This window comes from Manacus candei, unplaced genomic scaffold, assembly GCF_025592945.1.
Source record: "Manacus candei isolate 608988 ecotype Guabito, Panama unplaced genomic scaffold, ASM2559294v1 h1tg000014l, whole genome shotgun sequence".
Taxonomy (NCBI): domain Eukaryota; kingdom Metazoa; phylum Chordata; class Aves; order Passeriformes; family Pipridae; genus Manacus; species Manacus candei.
Genome location: NW_026138062.1, coordinates 16,076,256 through 16,102,451, shown reverse-complemented (window position 1 = coordinate 16,102,451; position 26,196 = coordinate 16,076,256). Strand labels below are relative to the sequence as shown.

Sequence of the window (26,196 nt, the reverse complement as noted above, 5' to 3'; positions counted from 1 at the left end):
TCAACCTCTGTCAAAGCCAGTTGTGTTTTTATACTTCCATAGGATACCTCGAGCTGATGTACATGCCATAGCTCTTATCCCTATCTTATGTGCCTGGCAGGGAAATGAGTATTTGATTTGATCAGAAATCAGTAATCGTGTTCTTTTTTTAAATAGGTAATTTTGATCAAGAAACCCTGTGCTTATATTCTCTCCTGCATCCTTTGTGCTGATACTTTTGCTGTTTGTTCTGTAAGCGGAACTGGGGGATTGGCTGGCTGAAAACTAAAACAATAATACAGGGGCCTAGTTGTAACTGGGGTTGGTTTCCCGATCCTGCTTGTCACTTGGTTGCACAAGTCCTTCTGTCAGAATAGCAACTGGGTTCCAGGGACTAGGACAAGATGCAACAATATAAGAGGTCAGGACTACCTTTTTGAGTATTTGGCATTTTACTGCTCTTAATTCCACTGTAATTTTAAGTCAGTCTGAAATCTAATTGCTGAAAAAAGTACACTGCACCCTTTCCTCTGCTGTGTATCTCAGGGCCCTTGCTTAGGTCTGCATTAGTCAAGTAACAGCATATTACAGAATCAGTGCTATACCAAAATAAAGTGTAGTTCATCACGCTTAGGTGTAAGGTAATAGAAATATTCCAGCAGTTTTTCATTGAGATTCAGTCTGTAAGTGACAACAGCACTTCAGCTTGATTTTTCAAGTCAGCAAGGTCACTTCGTATATTCTGCTCATGTTTGTGAAAGAGTTTTCCCTCAACTTGGTTGTCTTAGATTAGTAGAGATGTAGTATTTCATTTGATAGAACAGTATTTTAAATTTGTTTGCCTGATGCTATTGGTGCTTTATTAAATGTCTGTCGTGATGCTCAAAGAGGAGTGATTGTTCATCCCTTGCATTTAGATTCCTCATCTGACACAGACCTCAAGTTAAAGGAGGGGTTGACTGTTCCACAGGGAGCATAAGCAGAAGAGACACCTTTATAAAAGATTCTGGGCCTGTGTGAAGGGAATGGGATCCCCATTGACTGACATCCCAAAGACCTGCAGTTGCTTTCAGGAAGGGAACTGCTCCATCTACTGTTTTACATATTCCTCCAGAAGAGTGTTTCTTACACTGTATTTTGCATTAGAAAAAAAAAGACCGGGATTAAAAGTTAAAATGGAATAAACCTAAGAGCCCAGGAACATAATGTAGAAAGATACAGAGAGATATAAATATTTTTTATATATATGCGTATCTGTTTTATATAGAGATATGCTTACATAATAGATAAAATATATGACCGTAACATATGCAATTATGTGTTTTTATATATGTATCTATTTTAGAAGTTAAAAGTTGTTAATCTTTTTATGTCTTCATTGTTTGTTTCAGGGTAGTGAATCAGTATCAGGAGTTAGTACAAAGTGAAGCTAAATGTCCTGTGAAAATATTTCATAATTCAAGTGGATCAGTCAATCTTAGTCATCTTTCTCCAGGGAAGGAAATGGAAGTGAGTTTATTAAGCCACACATTTTTTTATTTGCCTTTGATTATTGAATTGTTAGAATTTCAGAGATTGCTTTGTTTGTTTCAAAGAATATTTTGAGTTGGAAGGGACCCACAAGGATCATCAGCTGTTAGGTGAGTGGCCCATACAGGGATCAAACCCGTGTCGTTGGCGTAGCATGTGCTCTAACCAACTGAGTTAATCTCAGGGTTCTCTTTGCTACCGACATTTAAAAGTAAAATAACCTAAAAATGTCATCGCGAACGAGTTTTTAAATGTGTTGTGGTCATGATCATTCATTGGAAAAGTTAAAGGAAAGCATTTATGTTTTCAGTGTTCAAATGCTGTCTTCTAGATGTTTCGGGGGTTTTTTGGCTGTGTATAGTGTAGTTAGCTCCAAGGTTTTGTTTTAGCATTTTCCCCTGTTCAGATGAACCTTTCACAGAACAGTATAGTAAAATGCAGCTATGTGTTTTATTTTGCAGGTCAGTAAACACAGAAGGAGATGGAGTAGCTAAACTTCTTTTACCTGTAGAAATTAAAATTATTTTCTCTTTACTTTGAAGAGGAAAACGTAAAACAAAACAAGAAAAAAACCCAAAAAACCCCAAAACAAAAACTAGCAAACAAAAAACCCCCCAAGAACTTTAAAATGTGTATATTTGCATGCACACACATTTCTACCTTTCCAGTATAAATTCTTGCATTCCCAAATTTTCCTGCCTGTTGGCATTGCCTTGTTTTACATTCTGCTTCTGGCTTTGTTGGTCAGATTCAGTACTTCAGCAGTGAGCTGTATTTAGGCTTCAAGTAGTCAATGAGAGTTGTATCTGTTGGGCTATTTCCTTAGTGACATCCTCCTCTAAACACCTAGTTTTAAACTCCTACAACATTGCTGTGAAAGAGGTAGTTCTTGGTGTCAACCAGACCAGCAGCATTCCAAGGCCAGCAGTTGCAGAAAGGGATATGAATGTTTATGTGTATACACATACAGGCATGTACATGCACATGTATATATGCATTAAAATCATATAACCTGGGGTGGGAGGGTACTTGCAGAAGTCATCTTGTCTGCCTGTACAAGCCCCCACCAAAATCTGGACCAAAGTTACTCAGGTTTACTGTATTCAGTGATCTTGTTACCTTTGAAATGGGGCATTAGTCTTTATTTTCAAAACCAAGAAAGCAGATTTTAGTAGAAGAAGAGAAAGGTAGTCCTTAAAATTTTCCTCATAAGATTCTTTTTTATAAGCAAGCAATTAGAAACACATAGAGGGACTCTATGAGAATAGAGAGAATCAGTGGAAGCTAAGCTTACCAGAAAGGGTGACTCTGCACAATGCAGAATGATCTGATTTCTTAACCCATGCACATTTAATTTAGGCTCCAGCATTGAAATATTCCCTTCACCATGTCAACAGCCTCGTTTTCTAGTTTCAGCAGTTTGTGGGCCTTACGTTTGTTTAGACATTACTTTCATTTATGGAAAAATACACATAGGTAAAAATTTTATAGGTAAAAATATGTAGACTATATATAACTGTAAATATGTTTCATTCTTGAGTCTTTTGACACTGTCAGCTATTGGAGTTACGGATTTTGGTCTGTTGTGAGTGACTGCAAACTACCGACTCAAGTACCTGAAGTTAATTTATGTTCAGATAGCCTGATAAGTAGATTTTAAGAACAAATAAAAAGGGAGCATTTTCCCTCTAAAAACATTAATGAAGTTTTGATCCCACTGAAGCCAATGGGGGAATGTGTCTTGATTTCTGTACATTCAGGATTTTGCTGAATGTGTTTAAAATCCTACTGCTAGAATCAGGAATTCTGATCCCTTTCTTTAAATATATCTTGGTTGGAAATGGCAAGTATATACAGAGAGAATGAATGAAATTATGCAATTTTTCAAGTAAAACCAAAGTATTCATTTACTTCAAGTGCATTTGTCACTCTTGCATTTCTGAAAATTACTAAGAAGGATTTCAGAATTATGGATAAAAGTGAAACTCCTTAATTACTTTAATTTGCTCAGTTTAAATTTTTGCCAGCACTTTCATGCTGCTTCTTGATCATAAACACTGTAGATAAAGGGAGTTGGTCATAGGTTATGTTTTTTAAATAAGTACATAAAAATCTAATTGCTGAAATGTATGACAGGAATTTTGTCATAGTTTTGAGGTATCTTAATACACATTAACTGAATTGTCTTTTCTGCCAACTGTGTGGAAGCTCACATCATTGCTGTGGTAGTGTTAATTTTTCTTTCCTCCCAGCAGCCAGAAAGCATATCAGGTTCTGTTCAGTCTTCAGTGCTGGGGAAAGGTGTAAAACACCGACCTCCTCCTATCAAATTACCTTCAAGTTCAGGAAGTAGTTCTTCAGGTAATTATTTATTGACTCAAGCCTCTCCTTTTTACATGTTCTGCCTGTTGTAAAATTACAGGATATACCTTTAGTAAAGATTTAATAAAAAAATACCAGTGTCTTATCTGTGAGAAGAGCATATTTTTTTTGATTTCTAATTATATTGGCTACAAAATTGTACCCTAACAAATATTTGAGTTAATCTGTACTCACAGAACAACAATATATTTTAATTATGCTTTTTCAGGTAATATTTTTAGTTCACAACAGTCAAGTGGCCATCTAAAATCCCCAACTCCTCCTCCTCCTTCTAAGCCTCCTGGTCTTTCTCGGAAACAATCTATGGATCTTAATCAAGTTAACATGCTCTCTCCAGCTGCCATGTCTCCTGCGAGCTCTTCACAAAGTGAGTCACGACCTAAATTCTCCATTAAATCTTAGGCTTTTGTATAAATGCTTCCTGAGATAAACTTCTTAACCTGTGGAATGATGAAACTTAAGTGTACAGTGTACCCTAAATTGTATAAGTTGTGCAGCTTTAGGCAGGTCTCTTGTTCACTGTATGTAATTTCTGTTTATTGTAACTGTGTTTGTTTTCTGTATATATATATGTATGCACCCTCTGTGTATACGTTTTAATACATTTTATGCAATTAGTGTGATCTCCTCATATATGAAAGGCTGGTAGATGATGTGATGAGATAAAATTCCAAAGTGTAGATTTTTTTCCTCCAATGTAAAAACAGTATGTTAGATCAGTTTGCCTTTACATAATTTAAGCATCTAGTTTATTAAATGTTATAGGAGCTGGTGCAGTTGTGTATCTATGTATGTATATAATCTGATCAGTCCCAAGGTGATAATACAATAAACGATAAGATGATTTTTTAAAAACACTCCTACACTGTTTTACAAATCATTGCTGATTACAAGTGTGGTGGTGATGCTGATGATAATAGCACCATATCCTGAGGTGTTAAAATGCAAATTTCAATCAAAAGTGATGTCCCAGTTTAACATTGTCAGGTTCATTGTAATCATAGCTATAGATCATAAAAAAATTTTAAAATACGTATGTGTCTTGAGCCATTTCATGAACAGATTTATACAAAGAGGAAACCATATCTGCAGTTTCTCAGTTTTCTTACGAATAATTGTATACTGCACGTTTCAGTATCCTGCACAGTATTATAATGTGCTTTTTGCATTAAATAATTTAAAAACTGGGTAGCTCATAAGGTGTAACTTTTTTGTTTTGCACAAAGAAAAAAAAGAAAACTTATAAAAAGTTTTCTTCTAATATATTGACTCTGGTTTTATGTTAGTGCTCTGAATTGCATAAATCTGCTGCACACAGTTGTTACGTTAAGGCTCTGGTCACCATTCACATTTATTTCCTTTCTTTCTGCAGGACATGAAAGCTTAAAAAAAAAAAAAGAAAACAAAAAAAACCAGCTCAAGCTTTTGGGGGGTTATGTTTTTCTAATGATAAACTTTGGCTACTGCATCCACAAGAAATACAGCTGTAACATGCTACATTCAAGCAGAAGGAATTACACAGTAGCTTTTAAAGATGCAGTATTATCCTCTGGTTCTTAAATAATTGCTTTTTAGGTGGTCCATATTTGGCAAATGGCAGTTTAACTATCTGATGAAATTTAGATCAGCCCCGTGATGATGGAAATAGTACGTGTTCTTTGTTGGCTCTGTCATTTTCCATATGTTTTTAACACTATGCTATTGTGCAGACCATGCATATATAGTATTTATATAACAGTCTAGGACAAAAACATTAAGTAGGTTAAAGTGGCACTAAGAACTTGTAAGTATTCCTGAATGGAGTTATGACTTAATGTACGATAAATTATGGAAGCCTTAAAGGAGGATACAAATCAGTGTATGCCATAAGGAATGAAGCATGGAGAACGGGTTTTCTTTGTGATTATACTGCATCCTTAACAATGAGTGCGTGATGCAACACTCGTGCCATGTAGAACACTTGCAGTCTAAAAAACAGAACAAATTGTCACTGCTAAGTAAGATTCCATTAACCATATTATACAAAAAGGATTGGCCTTTTATAACAAACTAGCACTTTTTATTTTTCTCAATGAGCAGGGTCTGGAACTCCTAAACCATCTACTCCTACTCCAACCAACACCCCTTCATCGACCCCACACCCTCCTGATGCTCAGAGCTCAACTCCTATTACCCCTTCTGCCACCCCTACTCCCCAAGATTCAGGCTTCACCCCTCAGCCCACTTTGTTAACCCCGTTTGCTCAGCAGCAAATGTCTCTGAGCCAGGCACTGCCTGTAATGACCATTCCTCTTTCCACCATGGTAACATCCATTACTACAGGAACAGCCTCCACCCAGGTCATGGCAAACCCTGCAGGACTTAACTTCATCAATGTAGTGGGCTCTGTGTGGTAAGTCTTTTATTATGATGGTTTCTTAATTTGCCGTGGGTTGGTTGGTGGGAGGGGGAGAGTAGTCCAGAACTGTCCACCATCCGTTAGGATAGATATATTTCAGGATCTGCAATATAAGAAGTTCACTCACTTTTTTTAATTATAAAGTGAAGAGCCACTAGAAAATATTTTTATTTCTCAAATAGAAGGCACTTACTATTGGAATATTGAAAAGATCTATTAAGAAAGACATTTATTACGTTAATCTTTTTGGAGTCATATTTCTTAAGGCTTAATCTTGGTTGATTTCTGAGGTTTTGCTCAGAGGTTTTGAAAGCTTTTATTAATCAGAGAGGAGGTAGAATACCATATGCAGACCAATTTAAATGAAAAATGGAAACAGATTTGTTTTGATCAATTTAAACAAACATTGAGGTTAAACATTCTTCAGGCCTTAAAACTCACTTTGTGGTTTAAAGAAAATAATAAATGCTGTCAAGAATAATTTGTGTGGTATAACATGAACTACTTTTTAGACTAAATGAAATTCTGCAATTAAGATAGTTGGTGTAAGACACAGTGTGCGCCAGTGCAAGTATCCGACACTTGAATTATTCATCTAAGGTGTTTAGCAGTTGATCACTGTTGATAAATTGGAAATATTTTCTATAGGGCAAAAAGAAAATGCAGACCTGTTCCTTTTATGGTAGTACAACCATTTTGAACACTGTTGATCTTTTAGTATTTCTAGAATAAAAGAACCGCTTGTAGTTTACTTTCTTTAGCTGCTACCATAGAATTAAAAAACCTGTATATGGTGAGAATATGTTATGCTCTAGGCAAAACAATTTTTTTTAAACTGCATTGATGCTTTATCCCATTCACAACAAACAATTGATTTACTTGCCATGAGACAGAGGGAAAAAATGTAGTTACTCAGATTCACTCGTGCCACTTGGGTTTCATATGTTGTCTTTCCTCTTCTACAGTGGAGCACAGTCACTGATGAGTGGTTCAAACCCTATGCTGGGGTGCAACACTGGTGCCATTGCCCCTGCAGGTATAAATCTGAGTGGCATTTTACCATCAGGAGGTCTGGTACCAAGTGCGCTGCCCGCTGCAATGCAGTCTGCCTCTCAAGCAGGTCAGTGTGACTCAGTTGAAAAGCCACCCTTCAGATAGGGACAGTGTGGGAACGTTTTGTGAGAAACATGGACGAAAGTGACCATTGTGGGAATAGACTGTGGATTTGATGGCTGGAGCTCAGGAATAACCTATGTGTTTTTGCATTCAAAGTATAGACTATGTTGGAGATTGTTTGAAGTTGATTTTTGGTAAGCTAGACTGGGGGATACACACTCGAAACCCGGATTGTTCGGTATGCTCAGTAGGAAATTTGAGAGAAACTCCAAATTCAAATGCAACTTTGATAATGATGACTGCCAGAAAAAGGGCATGACTGAACTTAGAAAGAGGCCTCACTTTTTAAATGTGTGAGGCATTTTATTCTGTCCCTGGTACTACTTTCTTCTAGTACCACAATTAAATAATTCCTTATTGCCTTCAAATGTGACCGTATAAATATTAAAAGCCCAATTTAAATTCTCAGTTTATTTTTTCTGAACATATAATAAAGAAAAAAACCCTAATGTATGATTACAGAATGAGAATGATAGGAGACTTCAAGATATCCATCCCTTATGCTAAGACAGTCAAGTCTGTCTAAACCATATGGAACCAGTGTTTATCTAAATTGTCTTTACCTTCACTAAAGAAGATTCCAATCTTCCTCAGTAGCTCTTTGGAGTAGTTTATTATCCGTGTAAATTGTTTCCTTTTAGTTACAGTGCATCTCCTTAACTGCAAGTTATTTTTTTTCTCCTATACCTTTCAGGCATGTAAAATGATCGTTCACCCTTTCTCTTTACCTTCTAAATATCAAACATGCTGTCATGTCCCACATTTGTCTTCTCTTTCTGATAGGTCGTATTTTTCAAACTTTTCATAATGCTGTCACTCTCTTCTAGACTGTCCAATTTGCTTACATCCTTCTTAAAATGTGATAACCAAAACTGGACACAAGCCTGAGCTTGGCTGATTTACCACTGTGGAGCACAGCAGAATAAATGCATCTCATCTCTTTTACAACATTCCTGTTAACATTTCCCCAAATGAGGTCTGCCTGTTTTTTATCTGTATTTTTTTGCAAGAGCATTACATTAACATAAGAATGGCTTTACTGGTTTAGGCCAAAAATCCATCCAGTTTATATTTTGTCTCTGACAGTTGCCATTAGAGGATACTGAGGAAAGAGTTTAAGATGAGGCAAAAGTGTGACGTAAAACATCCCTTCTCTACAACTGTACCTCTTCTGGCAATCTACAGCTTTGAGACTTTCTAAGCTGAAGAATATCCACATGGATCTTTGTGCTTAATATCCCATGCTAGATTTCTAGTCTGTGGATTTATCTAATTGGTTTCTGAACCCATTTATACTTCTGGAACCTACAGCATCTTGTGACAGTGAATTTTATAAATGTAAACTCTCTGAAGAGGTTCTTTTCTTTTGTGTGCTCTGTAGTTTGTGATATGGATGATTTGGATATGTTTGTGACTTATTGTAACTTCTCATGTCCTTTCTTGCTGTATAGACACAAAGCTAGTTACAAGTTTGTACTTGTTCATTTGTCTTTTTTAAATTCAGTGTTATTGAATTTTGGACCATTTGTTCAATTCACTAGGATCACTTTTAGTCTAACTCTGCCCTTTCAAGCACTACCAACCTTTACCACTTTGGTGTCACAGATTTTTCCACGCTGTGCTGTCGCCCACACAACAGATGGGAGTAGTGAACTGAGATGGGTCTGTGTGAGACCTCCAGGGGTTCTGCTTGATAGCTGCTGGCTTACTGGAGAGCTGCTCAGATTTTGTGTGGGATTGTTTTCTGTTAAAGATTGATAAACTGAGAGTGTCTTACTTCATTGAGACCATGGAGTTTTTTACATTTACTGCACAAACAGTAAAAGTTTTTAAAGGCAGAATAAGAATCACTGAAGAGTAACTGCTAGGGTTCTCCATTCACCTTTGTGTAAATGCATTAGCAAGTTATAGGTTACAAGGTGCAGTGTTTAGTAGCAATATAGCTCTCTTGTACTTTGAGTCTGAATAACTGTGAATTTTACATTATGGAAAATGCAGCATTGTATTAAGTATAAAATTTACACTTGTCAGTTTTCCAACTTAGAAATAGTCCCAGTGGAAAGGTATATTGCAATTCACAAATATAACTGAGTAAAGCCTCCCTACTAATGAAAAGATGTTCTCTTTAACAGGCAGCCCCTTTGGTTTGAAAAATACATCAAATCTTCGGCCCTTAAATCTTCTACAGGTAATTGATATACTTGGACACTAAGAATGATAATTTCTTATCTTTCTATAGAGACCTGTTTACTGCACTGCCCCACACAGATCTTTGGAGCCAGTTGGTCAGACCATTTACTGTAAATTTTAATTGCTTATTTAAAATGCTTAGAATAAGTGAAAAAGCTACATGCATAGATACCAGGTGGAAATTATATTCCTAGCTCAGAACAAAGCAGTTAATTTTCAGTAACGATCTAAAAATGCTGACATTTGGATTCAAAAGATTAATGCTAAAATACGATGTTCCATTTTCAGGATTTGCCTAAGCTCTTATGACAAATCATTCTCTATACTGAAATTATGATTATACTGTACAAAACAGTACAGTAGAATCACTCGGGGGTTACACATAGAATGCCTAAAAGCTGAGCTCAGCATGCCCAGGTAAGTACAGTAATAGGTTTAAAGAGTTTCTGGTAATGGAAATAGAAGCTCCTGTGGGATAAGGAGTTTAGAATGTCTGTAAATGCTTTCTTTCCACTAAGCATGCATACAAATATAAACATGAGCAGAATATTGCTTATTATGTCAGAGTTGCATTTAAAAGCAGAACAGGGACTGTTTGTGGAACTGGCTGGCGTTCCCGGATCTTGAAGTCCGCTGCCAGTTACAGGTGCAGAATTGCAGCTACGGTGTTCCATATGTGTTGCACCATGCTTCAAAAAATTATTACCAGTGAAAGAACAGCTGTAGCTTTGCCACTTCCTTCTCCCACTCCTGTAACATACTCCAGAAACATGGAAAAGGGAGGCACAGGAGGCAATTATGCCAGAGTAGAGCTCTTCTATAGATCTAAATGCTTGTATTTGTGTGATTCCACATTGAAGTACATTTCAGGCTAGCTCTGCCACCCATATACACCAAGAATATTTGGCTGAAATCAGTGCAATTAAAGCTGGGGTAAGGGAGAGGAATCAAGGCCATCTCACTATCTATTAAAATCCAGTGGAATGTTCTGAAAGTGGAAACAATATGCAGGGCTTTTGAAGGCTAACATTTACATTTTCAGTATCAGTACAATACTGTTTTAATTAGAATAATTAAAATATATTCTTCTGTGGACATATCTCACTATAATTGCACACAGGTTTGTTTTCAGAACATAAGACTTTTTCACAAACAGCAGCAATTGTAAACTTACTGATTTTAAAGGAATTAAAAAACAAAACAAAAACCAAACCTCTAGGGAGTATGTCATTATCAATATTATGTTCATCCTAGAACAGTGGGAAACTCAGCAGTTTGAATTATGCCTTTTGTTTTTAATCTTTAGCAGCTTCCAGGTGGTTCACTTATTTTTAACCCACTCCAGCAGCAGCTATCACAGTTTTCTCCACAGCAACAATCTCAGCAGCCCACAACCTGTAGATCTCAGCAACAGGGAGAACCTCCCTCAGTCTGGGGTGCATGGATGAAACTGTTTCTCCTATTCTCCCCATCTTCACAAGTAAATGAGCCTTTACCCAACAGATCTGTAGCAGAGGGGGAGGAAAGTCTTCCTCCTAAATCTTCTCAAACAGCAAAGACTGCAGTGGCTCTGTTGCTAACTGGGTTATACTCCTTTATTTGTATCCTATATAGAAGAGCTGTAACAAAACAACTGGCTGAGCATTGTCTAACTCTTATCATGAAGAGAGCCAGCCTACTGTATGAGTGGTGTAAAATCAGCTTAGTGTTAACGTTTGTCATAACTAGCCGATACATCAGATGAACAGAGAAAAAAACGCTGTCAGGATTTTTGCAGAGTTAACTAAAACTTCCTACTTACACTGCTGTGAGTTGGCTTACAATCCTCACTGCTGTAGTTCAACAGAATTTTCTTTGCACCAAAGGAAGTATCAGTTGGCTTTAATGATGTAATCTTAAGGCATTTGCTCTAATGCTGCTTGTAATTGGTGTTAAAGGCTTTAAGCACTGAAAATGTCTAAAGTCTTGTTCTCGAGACCTGTTATCAAAATGACAAATTTTGAGTGGTTAGTTCTACCTGCACTAAAAAATCTTTACCAACACTGATGCAGCAATTTGGGAAAACTAGCTGCTCTGCTTTTGTGCTCGTCTTCCCAGACATGCAAGACTTCTGCTTACCAAATAGTCTCTACTGGATACTGAAGTTTGTCATAATAATTTCACTTGTGTTCCTGTAGACTGTTCATAAACAAGATGCCTGTCTCAGATGTTTTATGGTGTATAGTGCTTAGTGGAAACAAACTAAGCCCAAAAAGACCAACAATTTTCTTGGCTACCAACAGAATATATGTATTCTCATGTCATTCTTAGGGTTTTCCCCACATGGTGGTTCTATGATTCTATAAGTCTTAGTCATCACTGAGGTGATGATGTCTTCTTAATGTGCAATCTTTTGGTCTGGTTTACTTAGATCTTAGTGGCATTATATCATATGGTTATGCTAAAGAAGCATCACAAATCCTGGAATGCACCAGCTCTTTATCTGACTGATAAGCCATGCAGCTTGCTTGGATTGTGAATATAATGCTTTATTTCCCTATGTTATAAATCAATGCATAATTTAAGTTCTAGAAGAGGTCATTATTCAGCACCCTTTGACTTCAGGAGATACTGTCAGACTCCACTTACTCCATTTGAGTGATTACTTGAGAACTACTCTGTTCTGAAAATGTAATTTTAAAAGCAGGGTTTGTATTTTTTATGAAATTAAGGTGTGTGTGGCACAATGAGCATGGGAAAGTAAAGTGTCAGGCTTTGCACACTTTGATTGATTAGGACCTTTGCACATGGATGGTTTCAGGGTCACCTGAAGACTCTGGGGCTGGGAGTAGGATAGGAAATAGTCCTAAGATTACAACCATAAAGTGCAGTCTCTGCTAGACTGCAGGGAAGGAAGTTGACAACTACATGGGACTTCTGCAGGGTAACCGGTGCAGTAGCATTTCTGCCAAAATAAAGCTGTTTTGGGGCAATCAGCATCTGTTCTACTTGTAGTGACTGCTACATCTACATGCACTGGATGACATAGCATTAAATGTTTTTAAATGGCACTTCAAAAGTTTGCCTGCACACTGGCTTTGTTTGCTTATTCATTGATACCAAAGTTTGGTAATAAGGATCAAGCTTTTCATTTTTGCTAGGGGTCTGACCAAGGTCCATCCAATCAAGATCAGGCATTATCTGCCCAACAAGCTGCTGTAATTAACCTGACTGGAGTAGGGAATTTTATGCAACCTCAAGCCACAGGTATGTGCTTGCTGAGCCTCCTTTTGTAGTTAAATGTGTATATTGATAAATTCACACTGAAATGAAGTTTGGTCTTAAAGAAGTCATGTGTTAGATCAGAACAATTTAATGATTATCAGCATGTCAATTACACAAGAAATACTGGACTTTTAACGCATGCACTTCTCTATTTTATTCGGCAGTTAAGTGCAGTCAATTGATTGTATCACACGAAAATAAGCTACACTTAATACAAAAAGAAAATGCAGGGAACTTCCATGCCAGACTTCATTGAGGAATAATTCTTTAACTCTGTGCTTAACATCCACTGTGAGAAACCTCTTTGTGCCTCCACAAGCACTTCATAATCTAACTATGTTCTAACAGAGTATGTATAGCATGTATACCTTATTCTGCACTGTTTCCAGTTTGACTCTGAAACTAATTCTATGGATCCCCCTTTCCTGTATTCCTGTGTTACACTGTATTCCTATGTCTTCCTTCCCCAACCCTGACAAACTCGACCTCTTTGACCTGCCTGCTTTCCCATTCTCCTTTCTCAGTGTTGTCTCAGCTTGGCTCTGCCATGAACAGACCTGGGCAAAGCCTTCCTCAGCAGAGACTCCAGCTCTCTTCTGGCTTGCAACAGCAACAACAAGCCTTGCAGCAGCAGCAGCAACAGATACAAGTAATCCAGCAACTTCACTCTGTGTTTAAAAAACAAACAAACAAACCAAAAAACTAAAAATACAATTCTTGGCTCCAAAATCAAAAATCTTGCCCTTTTGACTTCTTTAACTAATGTCACTATGGTCTCACAAATTACAAAAAACAAACAAACATGAATTTGGCAAACCATCATGCAAGATTTATAATCTGTGGTTATCTCAGCTTGGAGCACTGAATTTATTTTTATTCATTTAAGCCATCCACCTTCCTGATACGAAAACATTCAAGGGGTGCTTGTGGCACATATCTAAATCAGCTCTGCCAGGTGCCAATAGATTTTAAAATTGCATGAATGTAAGCACCTGCAAGTTCAAATGCAGCACTGCTACAATCAGCACGTGGAAGCAACAGCTCTACAAAGCATTCCTTTTACCATTCTGTCATCCAGATGCTTTATGAAAATATTTTAATATTTTTTCAGCACACAGTCCCCTCTTTGTAATATATACAGAAAATACATACGATGCATACACTGAGAAGGTAATATGTTAAAAATGTACTATGTGACCTAAATATTCACAGAAGTTGCTGAGTTACTGAAGTTACTGCAATGGAGAGAAAGGGCAAAGAAACAAGGCTGGGCACATACACATATAAAATGATAGCTGTGCCCTCAGCAGGTTTCTGTGCCACTGGTGCTGCTTGACTGTACCCACTGCCCCAGTACATGGTGTATTCCTTTGGTCAACCTGGTGCTTCCTCATTTTTCTACCTTCCCCTCTCCCCCCCCACCTTCCTCTCATTCTTCCTGACATGAAAGCTTTATAGTCAACACTAACAAGCTTTTTCTCCTCCTTCTCCTTCATGGCAGCAGTTGCGATTCTTGCAGCATCAAATGGCTATGGCAACGGCAGCAGCACAAGCAGCTCACCTGCACCATCAACAGCATTCAGGCAGCCACTCAAAAAGTAAAAGGAAAAGAGGCACACCGGCCCCTCCAAAATCATGAGACTTGCCTCCTCCCCAAAAAATTGGTTCAAAGGGGATTTTTTTCAGATTAGTAAGGAGAAAGCTTAAAGTTAAATCAGTGGTTTTTATTACTGGTGGGAAAATTAACTTTTGACGTTACACTAAAAAAAATGAACTGATTTTGGAAGCCAGCCCTACAGAACCTAGAAATTTCATCTATAAAGCAGCTAGGATCTGGTTTCCTTAAGTCAATTTTTTAACAGAATGTTTTATCTTGTATTTTTTACCACTCAACAGCTCTGTACATAGGGTGAAAAACATTTTAGAAAAAATGAACTTTGTAAAGGTAGTATTGGTATTTGTTTATTTAGTATAAAAGGTTTGTGAACACTGTAACAAATACAATTTTTACAAATCCATTTTTGAAAAGCTCTCTCCTTTTGTTCACTTGGGCATTATACTTTTTATTACTTTGTCTATCAGCTTCTTTACTTCTTTGTGTCTTGTAATTGCTCTGGTGATACAGTCCTGAAGCTTGGCTCCTGTAAGAAGACTTCCACCTAAAAATTAAAGGGAACAATTTGATTTTCTACTTATACTTCAGTTATGTATCTCTAAATGTGATTTCCAAATAAGAGTACTAATACAGTAATTCCAATGAGCAACACCTTTCATAGGGGAGCATGCAGCTTTCCCAGCTCTAGCCTCAGGCAAAGATAACGGAAACAAACTAGAGCTGTAACAGGAGACATGCTCAGTATCTGTCCTCTGCTGTATGTAGGTCAAGCTGTGACTTCTTTTTGAACTTCAGTCATGCCACCATCTTAAAAACTATTTTCAAGAGCAAGTAATTTAATGAGTACTTGAACAGGCACTCCATTACTATAAAGCACCCAAATCTTACAAAACAAAGCAGGTACATAGTCTTTTCTTGACCTAAACATTATCATCTCCATAGGTTTCTTTGTAATAAGTTTGGAAGTACCTGGTTTATGGACAGAACATAATCTGCCTTCTTCATCAGTGACAGTGGTTACTGTTCCAGTTGCTAAATCTTCTTTTTTAGCAGTTGGATCAACAATGAGTACTGTGCTTGTGAAAGCAAGACTCATGCAGACTTGTTTGTACATATTGCTTCATTAACATTATTGCAAAACACATATAACGTTAATTTTTACTGTAGTCTTACAAAATACTTGCAGCTGGATTTAGTGCCCAGGCTTACCTGTTTTCTTAGCAAAGTGCACCAATTTTAAAAAAATTAAAAAGTCAAAAAATATGGGAGATTCCACATAATCAAGTGCATATGTCTATTGAAAATGCAGCTTTATGCCTAAAGTTTCCTAGATTTGTGACATCCGTGTCTTGCAGGAAAATGCCACTAAACTGCCATTTGAAGGATGCAGTCACTTATTTTGTAGTTACATGAAGACTGATACAGGGTGTAGGCTGCACTAATCTCCACCTTAATGCAAAACTCATTTCCAATGGTAAGTTCACCAAAGTAGTTCTCAGTTTCTTGTTAGAGAACTCTAATATCACTCAGCCTGGGAATGATTAAAAAATGGATTTACAGGGTGTTTGACTGTCCTTAAGGCATCCAAAATAAATTTGTCATACATCACATGAGGCATATCTCTGAGAGATTAAATACTCTTATTTTTGAGCCATTTAAGTTAAAAATAGAGCAAAATCAATGGAAAAAAAAGAGGATCTAACTATAAGCCAACTTTGTTCAACAAATAAAACTTGAACTTAAAGCTGAACTTTAAAACCTCACCAATATTTCAGATTGCCATTTAATAGCAGTAGTAACAAAAACAGAAGTCCTTAGCTACGCTGTTCAAAAATGCTGCTTTTTGAAGTCTAACCGCATGCACTGTGACACATCAGCCCTTTGTGTGATGCAGGGAGGTGTGAAGAGTTCAATGCATCATTTATTTTTTATGTACAACTCAACACCCCAGGAGCCAGCTGTGGAGCTGCACCACATTCTGCACCAGTGCTCCTCACCCATGGCCACACTATCCAGTAACCTACAAGTTTTATTTATTTAAGGAGGGCTTTTATACAGAATAAAAATGCCTCTGAATGCCAGAGTATGTAAAGCATTATATTTAGAGGGCTGTGTCAACAGCTGTAGAACTAATAAATGAGAATTAAACAAACCACACAACATAGGCACACACCCCCTCGATATTTAGTTTTAGGAGCTCAAGGGAGACTTAAGTAGCTTGTTTGATGCAACAGTTGATTTCGGTGAAGGAAACAAAGCCCGAGACATGCATGGAAAGCTTTCTTACAAAGGCAATTTTTTCATCCGTGTGTAAGTAAGTGTGATTTGTGTGTCTGTCTGGTATGTTACCCAACCTCTCTCACTTTCAGTCTACATCAAACTTCAGACCCATCAGAACTGGTATTAAAGCAATTAACACAGGCACTCTAAAGTACTGATAAAATGGTGTTCTGGCTCATTTTGGTAATCACTTGGTCAACATTTGAGTTAATTGCTTTCCCCACCCTATCTCTTATTTGAGTGAAAGGCCCTGCTAATCACTTCTGTGAATACAGATTAATGTGCCATAAATCACGGATATCTCTAAATAGAGCTAAATCTTACACAGTGCAGTGAGCACTGTCCTTCTTGTCATTTTCTGCTTTCAAATGGATGCCACCAGAAATGACTGCATTTCTTCTAAACAGCAGCAGAAAATATCCTTAACATACTTGGACTAATGAAGAGCCTGTAAACAATTTCAGGTGAGGAGTAAATTACCAGATGTGATTATTCTGAAATCTCATAATTCGATTATTTTCCTATATGAACAATGACTTAAGAATGCTGGTCATACTTCATCTTGGGTAATTATATTTTCAGTTATCCAGAGGTTATGTTCTAACTAGACTGTTACTTCTTACTTGCTCTGTTGACTACATCATTAGTATAAGCTGTTCAAAAACTACCATCTTTTATATCAGTTATTTACATAGGCTTCTAAAACATTAATTGCATTGGTAACATTGTTTCATTTCACGGATACTACAAAAACCTAAAACAATACCTACCCCGTACTTTTAAGCATATCTTTTAGGTTGGGGAACAGTTCTGCTTCAAGTAACAGGAAGAAGCTATATATGTTTTGTTCTGCATACTCATTCATATCACAGAACTACAGGTCAGTTCAACAAGAGAGGCCTGGATTTAAGACGAGTTAAACAGCACTGCCTGGGGCTGCATACTCATCACTAGAAGTGCAGAGGCATCACTGGTAGCATCCTCTGTCTTTCACTCAGACTTTTACAGACACAGTTGTTTCCGTAAGTACAAAACAGTTATGAACTTACTCATCAAATACAGCAAATGATGTGGCAACTGGATGCTTTCTGATAATCAAAGGAGTCTTCTGTTTTAAATTCACTTCTGATAAACCAGTTTCTTCATTTATAATAACCGATGGCAGTTGTACTGAAGAGATAAAAAAATTACAGTGGTCTAATATTAAACATTGCTGGGTTTAGCAGGCCTAAAGATGTCCAAGACTACTGAAATATTTAAGCTGTTCTTTTAACCCACCAAAAATCAATCAGAGATTTGGCTATGTTAATGGTACTCTTGATTTCAAGCAAAGTATTTAGCTTAGGACTACCTGTTCAAGGAAGTATTTGATTTTTCTCCTCAAAGTAACAGTAGCATTTCTCCTTGCACAGAAGCATTTTCTACTTCCAAAATGCCATGCAATTAAAATAGTTTGGAGTCATATTTAACAAAAAGTATTTTTTCCCCAAAAAGCCCACTGGACATATAAAAACCAGGAATATAGTCTCTCCAGGTGTTACACACCTGTGGCACCCATACCATCATTTCCACTTTGTGTTTTAGTAATTTAGCATTCAAATGACAGGAAACAAACAGTCCTAACAGACTGTGAACCAGTTACCTGTTAATCATGGTTCAAAACTAACGCATTTCTCCAAGCAACACTAATCAGAACATGTTTCTTGCTCTAAGGAAGACTTACCATTTTTTAATGCTGCTAACAAAGCAAAGACACTGGCATCCAAAAGGTTTCCATCATAGTCCAGACATATGATATCACAGTATAACACCCAAGCAAGCTATCAAAAAAGGTTTGCACATGTGAGATATCACAGCAGCTAAGCAAATGGTGCAATATGCAAGAAAATTCTGGCCACATTGAATACAGATACTGATTTCTATCTTGCAATTTTTACACTTCAGATGTAAACCAAGCTATGAAGACTGAAAAGCAAAACAACAGAACAACCTATAACCCCAGATACCTTCTTTTACATCTCATTACTGAGATCTTGTTAGTATCTCCCTCTTCACTTCTATATACAACTTCCCTTGCCATTTGCAATACACAGATCTTCTTTCACTATCATCTGTGAACTAAAATAAGATCAGAGAATAAGCCAGGAAACAGAAAACTGTGTTGCAGAGTTGTCTGTGTTTTAACTGTACTAAGATGGTTCTTACTTTTCAATCATATCTGCAATGAACTGGCTCGCTGCTTGAGCCTCTTCACCAGGTGGTCCAGAGCGAAACCTCTCTAAACAGAGGGATGGCAGTTCTACATTTGGTACTAGGTATCAAAAAAGCAGGCAACTGGATATCAAAAACAGATATGACAACAGTCACTCTTAATACCATTTCATGTACTTCAAATGCAAGGCAAGACCAAAAATTTTTCAATCAAGCCTCCCTACTCCCTTCAAAACTAAAGTTATGCATGAGTTGATATTAAAGAACTTGTAGTACTCTGTATATAGAAAATATATATTTCATGGAAAAACATATAATCCTAACTACCATATTCTATTTATAATCCTGCTATGGCTATCACAACCCCACACAAACTCTTCTTGAAGTGTTAGGCACTCTTCAGTAGATCAGGAAACAGCAATATTTTCATCCCACTGCCTGACTTGACCGGTATGCTATCTGTTTTTCATCATCCATTAAAAACTGAGGCTTTAAACTTGAAGCAAAAACATGCATAAACATTTTGGAAAAAACCCCAAGCTCACTGAAAAGAACATACTTTGGAGATGCCTTGCAAAAAAGGGATTTGGTCTAACCTCTCAGTTCCACAGAACTATTTTATTTCCAAAGAAACTCCTAACAGGAGCAGGGAGGTACTCCCACGACTTTTACAGTTTTCTGAGAAATAAACAGGGTTTATTTTTTTAAGAGTTACATTTTTTGCCTACTGGGACTTCAAAACTGGAGTTAACGTGCCTTTGCACAACCTTTCATGCCACAATCTTTTATAGATTAACTACCTTCCCCCTCTTAATATACACACTTACCCCTGCTGCAGATCTGTTTCCAACCTGGCCTGGAATCAGCCATAAAAGAGTACTTTTACATGGAAAACTCACAAGCAGAGCAGAGGGAATTCTAAAATTTTCGAAGTACCACTGCCTAGATGTCAATTTGAAAATATAATTTTACCAAATCCATTCTCTTAAGAAATCTTCACAACATAATCTGTAATTACAGCATCTTAGTTGAAGCAGTACAAGACCTGAGCAAGATCCATGCTGAAACACTCACCAATATATCCCGTATTAGCAGAATCTGCTGCAGGTGCAGCAAGTTCCCGGAGAAACAAAAAAGAAGAGATTTTCCAGCTATTCTATACATAAATAGGCATTTTCTTACCAGTTATCATTACAATGATATTTACAAAAGCCATTTTTAATCAGTCCTTGTCTGTAAATTTTCTGTGGAAAAATTCAGTACACGGGCATGCAGTGACTTGTCTCATAGTTCATGGAGGGCCAGCAGTAAAGTTGAGGCTACAAAGCATGTAACAGTCCAGCCATCTAATCCCCAGTGCACTTATTGATCCATATTCAGTAACTTCTCAATTATATATCTTTTACCTAGAAATAACAAAGAGTTTGTATTTGTATACATCTTTCCCCCTACATGATGGGCACCATAAAAATACATGTCCTCAGACTATACAGGTAGGATTAGGTAATTAAATTCCTATATTAAGGAATTTCATGTCTGAAAGTAATTCAGGTGAAAAACTGTAATTGTGTCTGACTGGCACATTATTGTAACTCTGTGGGCGATTCATTCTAAACACCAGTGCACAGATTAAGCTAACAGATAAATTAAAATAAAAGCCAACCATACTGCTTTCACTCCACAAATCACCGTGGTACTTCCTAACTTCACCAGGGCAGAACCATCTGCAGTTGTAATTGAACCTGAAGAGAAAAAGTACTGTTCAATAAAATCTATTTTTCATTCAAAGAGCATTATTAACATCTGCCTTCACAAACTGTTAACGTCCCATCATTTTATACTAAACAGAGGCTAAGCAACAGCTCAAATCCAGAGTGGGACAATCACATAGAATGGCTGAGGCTGAGACAGCTGGACCTCATCTGGTCCAACACCCCTACTGAAGGAGGGCCACCTAGAGCTGGTTGCCCAGAACTGTACCCAGATGGCTTTTGATTATCTCCAAGGAAGGAAACTCCACAACTTCTCTGGCCAACCTGTGCCAGCGCTCCATCACTCCATCAGTAAAAAAGTGTTTCATCATATTCAGAGGGAACATCCTGTGCTATAGCTTGTGCCCATTGACTTAAGTTCTGTCACTGGGCACTAATGAATAGAACCCGGTTTTGTCTTCTCCGCACCCCCCCTTATATACACTGCCCCGCATTGGACACAACACTCGAGGTATGGCCTCACCAGTGCTGAGCAGAGAGCAAGATCACCTCCCTTGACCTGCTGGCAATGCTGTGCCTAATGCAGCCCAGGATAGCATTGGCTTCTTTGCAGCAAGGGCACTTTACTGGCTCATTTTGCCTCTGCTTGATTCAGTTGCCTACCAAGCTCAGAACACAGCAGAAGCCACGACTCAGTGTCCCTCCCAAGACGCTCAGGCATCAATTTTGTGCTGGGCAGCGTATGCCTTGACACTGCCTTCCACATCTATAACATATGCTGCTGACCTGAGACAGAGACAAGATTCCACAACCACCTAATTTGTGCTGCATATACCAGGACAGAAGCAGACCTGAGTAATTACACTGTGCACATCAACCTAGGATCAGGACTGAAAACAATGTTAAAGTATATTACTGTACCATGCAATCTCTTTCACGCTTGCTGAAACAGTAAATAAAAATCCTTTCTCTTCCTTGTTGCAAAGCAAGCACCAAGAAAACCAAGCAAGTCATTAAGGTCACTATTATAACCTGATATTAATAATACCTCCCCCATTATTATTATCATTCCAAATAAGCACTTGCCTATGTTGACAGTGGTTGCCCGGAATTCACCTAACTCCCTTCCATCAGGTCGACAGTTCTCTTTCTAAACAAAAATTACAAAGTTCAAATTAGAAAACATATTTTATTAAATAATACAGTAATATTTATGCTATAGGAGTTGATATAAAATAATATTCTTTTTAGCAGAAATATGTAGCCTCAAAAATGCTAGGGAAAACTTGGTCACACTCTAGCTGGTTTTTCATCAACTGATATGTAGTTTGTGGTTGTAGGTCTGCAAAAAAAAAAAAATCCCTTATTATAATTTATTATATCCTTTATTATAATTTATTTAGAAAATATAACAATAGATTTATTGTCTCAAAGGTAAGTACTACAGGCTACATTCAGAATATCATCCAAGAATGAGTACCCATTGGTAACTTAAAATGAGAGTTTCCACCTGTCTACATTGTTCAGGTTTCGTAGGCAATTCCCCTCCTCCATTCCCACCTAGTGGAGCTCTAAAGAGAGTGAACAAAAAACAACCCCCAAAACAACCCCCAAAAAACCGCATAATTCAAATACCATCAGGCAGAAGCTGTACAATACTGGACTCTTAAGTCAGAAATTATAATATTCCATCATGTTAGATCTGAAGAACCGCAAGAAAAAAAAATTCATTATAAGCTATTTATACAAGCATCTCACATTTTACTCACCAAAAATCTTTTGTAATATTCCAATGGTTCCACAGTTCTAAAACAAATAGAAAGAGAAGTTCACATGCAAGCTCTTGAGTAGGCAACTGACAGTAAAAAAAAAGATAAGCAAGCACTAACCCACAACAACATATAATTTGAGAAGCAAGATGTCTGGCAAAGCTGCTTAGCAATATGGTTACAGAAAGAGGAGGAAACTCTGAACTGTCTAAGATGTTTTCCTACATTCAGTTCCAAAATGCCTCCTCCTTACAAGGAACCTGCCTGCACATATACCTAACAAAAACTACTAAGCTTTCACCTCAGTAATATTAGTTATAAATCAAAAGAAGTGTTTACTGACAGAAGGGTATAGAATGGTTTTCAAGAAATGCAGAAAGCATAATGTTATAACTGTGTCTGAAATATGTTAGTTCAAGGACCACATTCAGATGTACAAAATGGTATAAAACAATTTTAAATGCTACAGTTTTTCTTAGAATCTTTGAGAAAATATAAAATTACAAAATATGCTTCATGCAAGGCTTCAGGTAAGAAATAATTAATGCTCCTTATTAATTACATACTACTAACAGTCTTCGTGTATTAGTATTTTAAGCAGGGATGATTAATGTAAAAAAACCTCACCTTTTTTTTATAAAAGTGTTAACACAAACAAAGCATTCACAGTTTTGTTAAAATAGTACTTCTGGAGGAAAAAAAAAACACCAAAGATAAAAGGGAAAAGCAAGTTTTCCAAATGCAAACTCACATATAGAGATATCACAAACAAATGGCAAGCATGAATTAGTTCCTGTTGGCTCCACATATGTTGGTCCTGTACTACTGGTTTTCTGAAGCCCAACACAAGGCCTGTTCTCTTCCAATTCACGTAAAAGCACTTACTAAACAGTGTTTTGTGCATTTAAGACATAAATACAGAAGCAAGAACACTAGAATAGGCTGCCCAGAGAAGCTGTGGATGTCTCATCCCTGGAAGTGTTCAAGGCCAGGTTGGATGAGGCTCTGAGTAATCTGCTCTAGTGGAAACTGTTCTGCCAACGGCAGGGAGGTTGGAATCAGATGATCTTTGAAGATCCCCTCTGACCCAAACCATTTTACTATTCTAAAACTAGTAGTTATAAATGGGAAGCCACTGAATTCCCTACAGTTTTAACTTCCTTGTAATTCTATCAGCTGTGTCAGGGGAGGTTTAGGGTGGATATCAGGAAAAGGTTCTTCACCCTGTGGGTGGATGGGTGCCGGAAGAGGCTCCCCCGGGGAAGTGGTCACAGCATCAAGCCTGAGAGAGTCCAAGAAGATCTGGACAACGCTCTCAGATGTGAGACGTCACATGTGGTGTGACTTGGGTGTCCTGCGCAGGTCCAGGACTTGGACTCGGCGGTCCTTGTGGATCCAACTCGGGATACTCTGCAATTCTGTGACACTGGGCAGCTCCGGGCCACACCGAGTTCCGCGCTTTGTCGGGCACTTTCCCGGCAAGAAAGGGGGTGCCCTGCTCGCTCAGCAGCCCCCCGCACACGTCCTCAGCACCGACCCCATCCCGGGGGCCGCGCCGAGCCCGCTCCCCTCGCGCGCGCAGTAGCACAGGGGAGCCCGGCGGCACCGCGGGACCCAGCCGGCTCTGCCGCGATCCTCGCGCGCGGGCGGGGCCCCCGGAGCGGGGCGGGCGGGGCCCCCGGAGCGGGGCGGGCGGGGCCCCCGGAGCGGGGCGGGCGGGACTGCGGCCGCCAGAGCCGGCACTTACTTGAAGGCGGCCGCCATGGCGGCACCGCCGCCGCCCCGCATGTAGCGCCCCCTGGCGGCGGGCCCGCCGGGCGGGCTCTGCGGGAGGACCGGCCTTGGCGGCGGCGCTCGGGGCGGCGGCGCTCGGGGCGGCGGCGCTCGGGGCGGCGGCCCTCGGGGCGGCGGCGCTCGGGGCGGCGGCGCTCGGGGCGGCGGCGCTCGGGGCGGCGGCGCTGGCGGGGCCCGGCCGCGGGGGGGCGCCGGCGGCTCCCGGCGATGCGGCCACTTCCGCCTCGCGCGCCGCCGGGGCGGTGGGGACGGTGCTGCCGCCGTCCTCGTCCCTGCCCCTGCCTCGGCCCCTGCCCCTGCCCCTGCCTCTGCCCTTGCCCGCGGCCGCCGCGGCCCTCGCCGCCCTCTTCCTCGTCCTGGTGAGAGCCGCGTAGCGCGGTCACGGCGGGCCCGGGGGACTCCGTGGCGGGGGCGATGCGCGGAGCTGCCCCTTGCCCGCCCCCGCGGTGCGGAGCGGGGGCGCTGCCCGGCGGTCCTGGCCCTCCCGGGCTGTCCCGGGGGGCTGCGGCTGGCCCAGGCAGGGCTGGCCCAGGCTGGGGGCAGCGCGGGTGGCACCGAGAGCCGTGCGGACAGCAGCCGGCGGGGCTGCGCTGGTGCGGGGGTTGGTGCGGGCAAGGCGTCCGGGGACCTGCGGAGGGGATAAAGACGCCTTGGGAAGTGTCCTGGTACCGCCCGTTCGCGGTAACCATTTGGGAGGTCGCTGTGTCTCTGCGTGGCTGAAATACCCGGCAAGTTGCAGAAGTTGGACGCTCTGGAAGGCGGAATTCTGCTGTCTGTCCGCAGTGCCGCGTATTCCTCCTGCCCGGGGAGGTGGTGGAGTCACCGTCTCCAGTGTGAATTTAAATTCCCCCTTTTTTAAGCCTAGATAAGACCTGAGGTCTTGCTGCCCTCTTAAAATGCGGTCTTTAATTACTAAGCAAGAAAGTCCTGGCTCTGGCTCTTCATGTATTCCAGAGCCCCGACTTAATTTTACAGAGTGTCACAACATGGAACAGAAGGCTATGCAGACAGCTTCCCTGATCACCAAAGCTTGTCATTCAAATCAGCGCTCTGCCTAACTTGTCCTCACTTTTCTCTTTATAGATTTGCAGCAATACATCAGTGAATTCTTAACCTTTACCATTTCTTCCTACCCTTGCATTTGCAGGGGTGACCCAGGGAGGTGGAAGTATTCTATGTTACTCACTGTCCTGCATGACCCAGCCCTTCAAAGACACATCAAAACAAAGTATTCTCAAAGACTTTGAAAAGGAAATAAAAACAAATAAAGAAAATCTGCATGGTAATTTTACAACATTCTTACCAGCATCAATGTCTGTATAGTTAGTGCTTTCAAAAATACAGATTTCAATTTTTTAAAAACATATTTTTATATCTCTGCATAAAAGCCTTACTTTTCTGCACCCTTTGACTAATACTTCCTAAGAGACTTTTTCAAGAGGCAACTGGATATAAAAGAGTTGTCTTTGAAAAACACATGCAGAAAAAGCAAGTTACTGAAAAAGGTTCAGTTTACACAAGTTTTCTTCACTGTTACCATTTTTTATCACAAACAATAGCAGCGCAGTATCCCTTGATACACATTTAGCTTTTATCCTTACAAGCTATTTTTTTAACTCATATTTTAAATATCTCTTGGAAAAACAGTAAAAATCTCTTTTTACTCTCAGGTATGTCTGCAGATGTGCAGTATGTTCTCTGTGACAACTCTAGCAGTTAATATCTCGAACAGGTTTCAGCAACACTGCAGCATTATTACAAGGCAGGGTAACTCTTAAATGAGTAATAACACAGCTTTAATCAATTTTAACCTATATAAAGTTCTCAGAGGTCACTGTTGGGAAATTAAATTATATCAATATATATAAGCACAAGCAACATTTCCAAGCCATTGAA

The 26,196-nt window shown here is 39.3% G+C and overlaps 2 protein-coding genes across 13 annotated transcripts in view; one reads left to right on the top strand and one right to left on the bottom strand.

Annotated features, from left to right (window-relative positions):
• SUPT20H (SPT20 homolog, SAGA complex component) overlaps nt 1-14,937 on the top strand; it is a 34,184-nt gene extending 19,247 nt beyond the window's left edge. For 4 of the 12 annotated variants that reach the window (XM_051780437.1, XM_051780436.1, XM_051780432.1 and 1 more), the window contains exons 16-23: nt 1,371-1,488; nt 3,762-3,870; nt 4,100-4,258; nt 5,971-6,283; nt 7,255-7,409; nt 9,598-9,653; nt 12,796-12,901; nt 14,421-14,937. In XM_051780437.1, the coding sequence (XP_051636397.1) occupies nt 1,371-1,488; nt 3,762-3,870; nt 4,100-4,258; nt 5,971-6,283; nt 7,255-7,409; nt 9,598-9,653; nt 12,796-12,901; nt 14,421-14,521 (1,117 nt within the window). In that variant the 3' untranslated portion in view covers nt 14,522-14,937. Of the gene's footprint in view, nt 1-1,370; nt 1,489-3,761; nt 3,871-4,099; nt 4,259-5,970; nt 6,284-7,254; nt 7,410-8,292; nt 11,128-12,795; nt 12,902-14,420 lie in introns of those variants that run through there. The other 8 variants (XM_051780443.1, XM_051780442.1, XM_051780438.1 and 5 more) reach the window with 6 other exon arrangements.
• LOC127467915 (exosome complex component RRP43-like) lies at nt 14,923-24,336 on the bottom strand. The gene is made up of 11 exons (XM_051780523.1): nt 24,254-24,336; nt 22,507-22,543; nt 21,824-21,887; nt 20,695-20,767; nt 20,100-20,146; nt 19,020-19,125; nt 18,889-18,932; nt 18,538-18,636; nt 17,864-17,984; nt 15,504-15,610; nt 14,923-15,078 (listed from the first exon to the last, which is right to left on the bottom strand). The coding sequence occupies exons 1-11, from the start codon at nt 24,292-24,294 to the stop codon at nt 14,963-14,965; spliced, it is 855 nt and encodes a 284-aa protein (XP_051636483.1). The 5' UTR covers nt 24,295-24,336; the 3' UTR covers nt 14,923-14,962.
• Nucleotides 24,337-26,196: the final 1,860 nt, after the last annotated feature.

Excerpts from the sequence above, each read along its gene's own strand:
- LOC127467915 (XM_051780523.1), bottom strand. The coding sequence starts at position 24,294 with ATGCGGGGCGGCGGCGGTGCCGCCATGGCGGCCGCCTTCAA. Across the intron at positions 18,933-19,019 it reads ATTGCAGATATGATTGAAAA|TTCACAGATGATAGTGAAAG; the intron begins GTAAGAACCATC and ends ATCTTATTTTAG. Across the intron at positions 17,985-18,537 it reads GTTAGCAGCATTAAAAAATG|TACAACTGCCATCGGTTATT; the intron begins GTAAGTCTTCCT and ends TTATCTCTTCAG.